General features: G+C 38.0%; 1 protein-coding gene across 1 annotated transcript; it reads left to right on the top strand.

Annotated features, from left to right (window-relative positions):
* The first annotated feature begins 760 nt into the window (after positions 1–760).
* mtfp1 (mitochondrial fission process 1) lies at positions 761–7,552 on the top strand. Its single transcript, XM_039780627.1, has 4 exons — positions 761–925; positions 3,730–3,857; positions 4,380–4,612; positions 5,472–7,552. Exons 1-4 carry the CDS (start codon positions 856–858, stop codon positions 5,536–5,538), a joined length of 498 nt encoding a protein of 165 aa, XP_039636561.1. The 5' UTR covers positions 761–855; the 3' UTR covers positions 5,539–7,552.
* The last annotated feature ends 2,118 nt before the right edge of the window (positions 7,553–9,670 follow it).

The following is a 9,670-nucleotide window of genomic DNA, read 5'->3' as shown; positions in this document are numbered from 1 at the left end:
CTGTCGCAGCTTTTCTGTTTTTCAGTTTGTCTGTGGACATTTGATTAAAAACTATTAAGGAATGCAGCATGAAAGTGCAATATCAAAACTAGTTTGTTAATAGAATAATGTATCCACACACACAAAGCTAAAAAGACACAAATGATATAGAAAAAAGGGATTTCCAAGATAGGATTGGATTTAGTAATAGACTTCATTTGTCATACTAAAATTTACTTAAAGTATTAAAGAAAAAATAGAAATAACTTATTGGGCAGAATGGTCCCTTTCAGAAAGTTATATTAGATTATTATATCATATTATAATATTATATTACTGATGCTTTAACCTGTAAGCAGTAGGCCTATTCTAACAGTACTTGAGCTTCTTCTAACACTTGAAGTGGAGCACATTTTAACTACGGTAATAACTATACTGTAACAATATCATATCATAAATTGATCATGTATTGTAGATTAAAATCTTAATCTATAAAGTAACAAGTATCTGCTTGTCAGATAAATGTAGTGAGCAGGTCTAAATTTCCCTCTGAAATGTAGGGTTATGTAGTATATACAATTGAAATGCTCAAGTAAAGGTAACTACATTACTAAAGTAAATGTAGTTACTTTCCACCACTGTCTGTGAATATTAAAATGGAAAAGAAAGGGCTTGTTTGCTGGCAGTAAAGTAGTAGTTTTGCTTTTGTGTGGAGCAGCAGTTTGGGACTTCTCTGGCAGCCAGTTGGATGCTGTAGTGAGTAGAGATCCCGCCCACTTCACTGTCTCTGCCGTGTGTTGGCTTTCTCACTGCTCTCACCGAGTTTATGTGGTAACACCATAGACAGTATAGGGGATGGAGTAAAGGAAGGAAGGCATGGATCCAATTGAAGAGAAAACAAGCAAAACGGTCGACATTTATCGCGATACATGGGTCCGCTTCCTAGGTATGTATTGTCGGATTTGTATAGTTTGTAGCGGTTCAGTCCACTGTTTTCCTTGAACAGACGGTAACACATGGAACAGTACAGAGTTAAGTTAACGTTACACTGGATCCGCCGTCATGACCCTGGAGCTGCATGCTAGCCAGCTAAAAGTTAGCATAGCTGGCTAAGCACTCTGTTAAAATTCTATTTATAGTAAGGTCATTTTGTTACCACAGGACGCAAAGGACGACGTCCACGACTGTACAATATTGTTGTTCGTTCTTTGTTTCTATAACGTATTATAGGTTTACTGTTAGCTAGGTAAAGCGTTAGAGTTGTGTCTGTAGATCAGGTATGTCTCAATAAAGGTAACGTCAACGTTAGTTGTTTAGCAAGTTGAGACAACCACAAAGAAACGCCCGTAAGCATGACCAGACTGCAGCTGACATGTGGCAGCTACAACTTCCTGTTTTCCTTGATTTGCTTCTCTGATTGAAACCCTACGGTCGTTACTAACATAGGACACACTGTCACCCATGAATGAGCAGTTAGCTGAGAAGGGCATGTAACGTTACGTAAAGGGCATTCATACTGCAGCAGTTCCCACTATGTAGGCAGTTGGGGAACATGCCATTAATCTCCTGCTCCTCCAGTTTACATGGACCAGCAGTGGTCATATAATTGCATGAGAATCTGTTAATCCCCTTCATAAAATCATAATCTATTCGCTCACATCTTTAATCCTGCCTGTGCAGTTAAATATCTCTATTGACATGGATGTAAACAGACATTTACAAGTGTTTCATCAGTTTTATAATGTGATTTTGGTCTAAATATGAGCCATGCTTTGTCATATTTTATGTAGCATTTCTTCTTTTGTCATTTTATAAATATTCATACCATGCATATTACATGGCCTCTGTACACATTTAGCCAACAATTAATTTCTTCCCAGCGTTGGATTCCCCAGTATGTCTGGAAAAGATTATTCTTTACTGCTGTGGGAAAACTGAGATAGTGGTTATGCAACAAACACTGGATTCAACCTGAAATTTGGCAATTTTCCAACTGAACAAACAGCAATTTATCCAGAAAACCACCTTCATTGCAGTCGTCAGCTGTCTGTCCTGAGGAGCTCACTATCTTCTTGTTTGGGCTAGATCATGTATTCACAGGCACAGACATTTACAACACCTTAACATAATGTATGAGTTTGCCCACCAGCCTGATGGGCCTAAAAGCCCTTTTAGCCTTTGCTCACAGGTCCGAATTGGACTTCAGCTTATTGTGCCAGGGCATGGCACATTTTATTATTAACCAAGATAATCTTATCGGAACTCTCCTTGTTATCATGTTTTATTATACTAGTACAGCTCGTATAACCTTATGCTCACAGGTGCTTCTGGAGCTCCAGATTCAGTAGTTACTTTGCTGTCATGTTCACTGCTACAGCATTGGGGCAAATAATGCTCAGTGCTAAACCATTAGTTTTTGAGTTTAAAGGTTTTGATGTGCCCTTTGGCTACTGCTTACACACTATCTGAATAAAAACCAAAGCTGTCATTTCTCTTCTTGAAGCTGAGGAAGCATGATTCACTCTTGTAAGGCTAAATTTCAATAAAATTCATAAAGCAAACAAGAAAAAGCTGTTGAGTTATTAGTGTAATGTGTTGCGATAGGGGGTACAGGTACTCACCAAAAAACATGACAACCATCACAATTTTGTGAAAAGGGGAGTCCATAAGCCGCCTTTGAATACTGCATGGAACTTTTTTTCAGGCAGTATTTTAATCAATGTGAACATATAAAATAGGCTATACATGCATTGCAAATACATCTTGTAAGTTGTAGGGATGCACCGATCTAGCTTTTTCTATCCCAATACCAACACCTCAACTCAGGGCATCTGCAGATACCAGTGCTCTGGACCGTTGGGACTCAACTAAAATTATAGTGATAACTTTTAAGCACCTAATGATGCCTAATCCAATGATTATCTTAGTTGTAATTATCTTAGTTGATGCCTAAGATAAAAAAAAATCTTGTGTGTATTTTGATAATCCACTAGTTATGTGGAATATTTAGATATAAACAGAAATATATAATCTGGATCTGATCTTGATTTTATTGATTTAGCCTAAATGGAGAATAAAGACTAAGAATCCAACTGATTGTTCTTCATTTATGTAGCCGATGACCATTATTGGGAAGAAAATAAATTGTCACCAAGCAGTGTTCCATTGGCTGTGAGATTGTTGCTTGTAAAGTAGTAAGTGCTTTCTTCAGCACAGTAAAGTGTAGTCAGTTTGCACAGTGCTTGCCTCAGTTTTACCAGCAGTACCAGAGATAGAGACAAATTGACTTCACCACGCTCTTCTGTCGTCATTGAACCAAAGATAATACTTCTCATGTGACTGTAGTTCATTTTACCCGTGGTATGCATGTACTTTGCTGTATGGCACAAGTGACTTCTTAACAAGGTATCATGGGCGTTTGAATCATTTAACCCTGTGGAATGGTATTACATCATTTTCTAAATGTTACCCTCTTTCACTGACACAATGTCAGAGATAAAGTTAAGGTTTATTAGCCTCTTCTTTGTTTCAGCATATATGTACTGGAATTGGGAGACCCTACAAGTTTACATCATGAAACTGAGCTTTTGATTATTTAGTGCACTGCCCTGTTGCTCAGAATGGCACTAAACTTCAGTTATCTTTTAACAAATGTATAGTACTAATGTTAACTAAGGTTAGCTAAGGTTATGATGCATTTAGAGTAGACTAAAAGGTTTATAACTTATCTGCATCTGTGCATGCCTACAGGCTATGCCAATGAAGTCGGGGAGGCTTTTCGTGCTCTGGTACCAGTGAGTTTGGTATGGGGCAGCTATGCTGTGGCCTCTGTGTACGTTACTGCTGATGCTGTGGACAAAGGGAAGAAAGCAGCTCTGGTAAGATATATCCATTTGTATATGTTATCAATAGTCAAAAGTCAATAAAATGATGTTATTAGAAAGGAGTATAAATAAAGATGACATCAACATCATCTGAGATCACTGAATCCCAACCGGATCAGGGTCCTACAAGGGACTACAAGATTATTCTAAGGGGTCTCGAGATGCACAGATATTACAATTACAAATATCTATATATATAATTTATACCATGACTTATTTGATACGTTTATTGCTCCAGGACTCTAGACATCTTTCAAATTAAGTTAAATAAAACCCTCTTTGGTTGCAAGTAGACATTGTTTTGTTTTCAGGGGTCTCCAGCCAAACTGGTTGGATACCACTGTCTTAGATTAGATGATCAAATAGAAACTGTCTCCCTAAATAAAGAAGCTAGAACAGAAAAAGTAGAAATTCAAATGATCAATAAATTGAATTTTGTGTATCAACTGTGTTTGAAAACTTCATTGCCATAGCTGTGACTACACTCATTTGCCGATCCTGAATCTGTCCCTCAAGGCCCACGGGGACAACCCAGGGAAGACAACACGAGTAGCGGTGGCAGTGGTGGACACGTTTGTGTGGCAGGCCCTCGCCTCTGTGATCATCCCGGGCTTCACCATTAACCGTGTATGTGCTGCGTCACTACACCTGCTGGGCAGAACCACCAAGTGGCCCCTGCCTGTCCGCAAGTGGACCACAACAGCTATAGGCCTCTCTACAATCCCCTTCATTATTTCTCCTATAGACAGGTATACACATGTACTTGTTACTTTGTGTATGCATTGTGGATTATGTAAATTGCTCATTGTGTGATGAAATATTTCATTTCAAGGGTTAGGCTGCTCACATCATCCTTCTGCTGGAAATACTCACTAGAGCACCAAATGTGTATTAATCCGCCACTGCAAATAGTCCCCACTATTTGCTTTTGGTTGAGTGATGTTTGCTAAAAACTACAGTGCTCAGCTGTTTTAGGAAAGGACTTCAGATGTTTTTATATCTTAATTAGGAACAAATGGGATTGAGTGCCGCAGACTAGAGGTAATGAACTGAATACATTGTTTTTGTTTTAATGGAATGGGTTGACGATAAGAAAAAGACGGATGCTTTAAAGTCTATCTGTATTACCCAATACCTTGACAAGCAGGAAGGGGGGAGAGACCGCAGCGGCCCGCGTCATTATGAAACCCACTGCTTTTCTTAATCGCGTCAACAGTGTTTGTGTAATTACTCACACTGCCAGAGGGGGAGACAAAAGTTCCTCCAGCTTAAATCTTAATTTAGAGGTATTTTACATCACAATATGTGTTGCATATTTCAAATAATGCAAACGCTTAAATTTTATTTTAAGAGCTTGGAAACACCCTCAAAAGTTCAGATAAAACATAAACAAAAATAAAGTTCATTATACTCACACTCAGGTTGCTGATCTTACCACCAAAGGCAATGAGAGCCACATGACTAAGTTATAGTGTCACAAACAACAACATAGTAGTTACACATGGAATAAAAAAATGTATTGCTAAAGTTGCTCTTGTTCTTTATGAAATGGATTCAGAAATGCTGTATTTATGTGTCCACAATGTTTCCACTTTCTGTGCCATGTAGGTCAGTGGATTTCCTGCTTGACTCAAGCCTTCGGAAGGTCTACAATGAGGAAGAGAAGCACAAATAAGGACGCATCGTGCAGAACAAATGGCCCCCTCCTGGGTAGAGACCAGTTCAGTCTACGTCGACCTGTGCTGGTTATCCACCACTGTGAAGCACTAGTGTGAAGAAGAATTTCATGGGGCAGACTCCACAGTTATTCAAATATATAAACAAAAAAATTATTTCAGAATTCTAACATTTATATAAGTAAGTGAAGTTGTTCCTGCTTCATGAAATATCCCCTTGGGGATCCTTAATTTCAACCTCTTAGGGCAATCTGGATAGTGACACCAACATTTTTTTAAAACAGGAATGTAACAGTATGAAATATTTATAAATATTCAGTGAGATCCTGCTTCTTGAGCTTACCTCATGTCCACATGTCAAGGAGATTAAATAAAAATCCACACTTGATGTGTTTATTAGCCACAGTGGTACTGTTATTGCAAGCCAAAAAAGCCAGTTTGCCATGATGTCCCTCTTATTCATTACATACTTAAAGTTAGTCTTGGACTGGTTTTAGTTTTTTTCTGAAAACAAAGTATACTGCTACTTTGACTAGTCCTCTGATGGACTTTTTCATTGTTTCATATTACTTTACTGTTGTTCAAGGTTTGCACTGGGAGTATTTTTTACACAACGGTTACAATATATATTATTCTAAATGGTATAAGGTTCTTTTAAACTAAGAATACTTGTAGTACCATCAAATAGATCTTCACAAGTATTTGAATTATTTCTCACCAATATCTTAACTGTATTCTTGAGATACAATACCGTAACTTCTTCTGAAAAGCTTTTATTTTTGGGTGTACAATTTAAACAGGATTTACATCCGGAGATTCCCATCTAGTACATGTACATTCAATTTAGTGTTGAATAAATACTTGTGGAGGTCAGTGTCATACCTATGCAGAAACGGGTTCTTTTACAGATACTGTACATCTGTATAATTTCTTATGCATTTCTTTGAGGAGCCAAGTCATATATTGTACTTATATAATCACGTCATTATTCTGATGAGATTACATTTCACTGGGATTGTACCTCATACAATACAGATTCATTGATTGATATACTGTATCTCATGCTGAACTATGCAAGGGAAACTCGGGAATGTGTACATTCGCAAATGACAGGGATTGTTCTCCTGCTGTTGTGAAATAAGAAGGGAAATCTGATACAAAATTTAGCTTGAAATTAGACAGAGGAACATGCTGTATTGGTAATGGTTATCATTGCCAATTTTTCTGCCAGCATATATATATACAGTTTACCTTTCTAGCAATAACTTTTGTTTAATGTGTCAGTCCATATTCTTTGTGGTTCACTTTGTCATGGAGTTATGCTGAAAGACAAGCTTGTTAAAACTTGGGGTGCACCAATTATGTTTTTACTTGTACTTATGTTTTATACTTACTTTTACTTATACTTATGTTTTTATGATACAACCAGATCATGTCAAAGTACACAATGTTTTTTTGTTGGCATTTTAAAAGATTGAAAAACATGTGCTCAAGGCTCCAGTGTGTGCATTGTGGGATGTTTTCATTCACTTAAGCACAAAGCTTACTTTTACCTTGGGTATGGGTCCAAAATGTTCTTTTTCGTCCATCAGCCAAATGGCTAGTGAATGTTAAAATTTTACCAGTCACTCAATAGATTACCATTGTTTTTGGGCTGAGTGAAGCAAATCTACCAGCCACTTGCATATTTATGTAGTAGGTGATGGTTAGCTAGTAGGTGATGGTGCTAATTTTGGATGCTGGGTATGGATCTTTTTAATGTCAGGCAATTTGACTTTTCATAGCAGGGAAAGTACAAGTGTAAGTAAGGCCCATACTTTCTTTAAGTGTCCCAGTAAGCCAGTGATTAAGTGTGCATTGTAACATGGCCCTGGAACGGGGCTTTAATAAGCATATTGGTGCACCCCTTGTGAAAATCTATTCATATTCAGTTTTACCATTTCAGATTGTACACAGAACGTCTTTTTATTTTTATTGTTGCATGCTCCAAATAAAAAGGAACGGTTTACTTTTTTTCTGTGAAAGTCTTCGATGTTTTCTTATGTGGTGGTGGTGTGTTTGGGAGTGGGTTTTGTGAGACATTTTCAGCCTTGGCTGAAAAAAAAAAGAGCTCAAACCTCAAACTTTGTGCTATGGTTCACAATGTGGAGAATATTTGATCAAATATGATAGCCATAGACGCCCAATATTCAGCCGTCGTCCTCTGTGTGATGTGTGATCTTATAAACACCACAAATCACAGTTTACAATACCATTGGCTTGTTTCTTTAAAGAATACAGTTACGTGTTGAGTCCATGTAAAGTTCATTGTTCTTTTTTCTTGTATTCCTGCATCATCTACAAAATAAATATTGACAAGTAAGGAAGAGCCACTTTGCAGCTTTGGGATTAAGAGATTGACAGCTCAGTTAAGTGAAAAATATAGAAGCATTATCTAAACAGTCTGTTTTAAGGCCTTAAGATCACCTTTCTATAGTGTGATTTCAAGTGGCAGCACAACAACTTGCTCTTTGTGCAGGCACATTTTCCACTTCCTGAGTAACCTACTGTCAGATGAAAGAGGTGTAATTCAAGGGATGGTTTTAACCAATGAAATGGAAGCACCCAAACTCACATCAGACCAGGCGATTTGAGAGCCCAGTTGTAGTAATTTAACTTGATTGAGTTAGTGGGCCACAGCTGAAGCCAATTCCATAGATGAAAAGCCCACATAAAGAGCTAAGGAATCACACACGGCATAGCACAGTCATGTTTGTTCTAAAGCTTGTGTTCCTGGCTCTCTTGGCCTTCTCAGCTGCTCAGCAAGGTAAGAAGAAGAAGATTGTGATGTTTATCTTCTGTTGGTGTCAATTTGGTTATGCTTTATTTCTGAAGGCACCTGCTGAAAATACAACACCTGTTCCACTACCATGCTCCTGACGTTGTAACATTTACAGACGTTCCTCGATACATTCAAGGCCAGTGGATTATCCCTGATGAGATTCCACAGTATGAAGACACTGAACAATCTCTAGCAGTAGAGGAAAGGATATGGCCCCAGAGCCCAGATGTTGTTGACCTGGTGACACCGGAGGACCAGAACTTGCTGACTACTCCAGAGCCATATGTTATGGAGGCATATGCTAGAAAGGAACAAGGTGGGCTGGTAACGGTGCATTAGTCTCTTTTGTTAAAACTGTCCATTCCATACAACATTCACAGAGTACTTGTGTTTTTTTTTATTCCTGTTAGATTCAGATGAAGGAGGAGAATCGGCAGTATGGAAAATCTGTCTGGTAGTGTCTGTCCTGCTGGTGTCTCTAGTGGGATCTCTGAGCATGACCTATTACATGTGTGTCTGGAGAGGAGGCAGAATTCACTATAAGCCTCAGAAGGAGGATAATGCTTAAAATAAAGAACTTTCTGTAGAAACTATTGTCTCGTCACTTTGAAAGCGTGCGTGTCTTTCCTGCAAATGATCTCTGACAAGGAAGTGCATCAGGAAGTGGGTAAAAAGGCAAGCAGAATGTGAAGTAAATTTTTTTTTTTTTTTTTTTTTGAGTATCAATGGGAGTGCCAGTTAAATATACTTACTGATCAGATTCTCTTGGTTCTTCAGCCAAAGCTAAGAATCAATGACTATGAATGTCAAAAGTTAGTTTTGGGGTATTTTCAACCAAAACAGCCTGCATCTTTTATGTATACTCTTCAGAAATGCACTTTTCACATGTATTCATGCTTGACCCAAGGAAGGTGGTTTTTTTTTCTTCTTTTTTTTCTTCTCCGTCTCGATCCACAGCCAGCTTTCAGTGTTTAACCGCTTGATGATGGCAGAGGTTCATAATTGTAAACCAAGCTGATCTAAAGGCCTGTAACTCTTTAAAATAAAACGGAATTGTTTCAGGTTTTAAAAAATTAACAATTGTCTTAAATTTGACTTTCTGTAACTGCTTCACAAAAACAATCCTTCCCCTTCACTTGAAATCTATTTCTGACTAATCCTGTATTCAGTTAGTGTAATGGCCACTAGGGGTCATCACTAACATTGTTTGCACCATGCTCCACCATATCCTCGGAATTCAGCTATGCACACTTGTTTGTAAACTGCCAACGAAGTTATCAGATTTTCACCAGCAAGTTCTCTATTGGAAA

Source organism: Perca fluviatilis, chromosome 17 (assembly GCF_010015445.1).
Source record: "Perca fluviatilis chromosome 17, GENO_Pfluv_1.0, whole genome shotgun sequence".
In the NCBI taxonomy this organism is placed as follows: Eukaryota; Metazoa; Chordata; class Actinopteri; order Perciformes; family Percidae; genus Perca; species Perca fluviatilis.
Note: the sequence above shows the minus strand (reverse complement) of the source record. Positions and strands in the feature narration are given on the sequence as shown.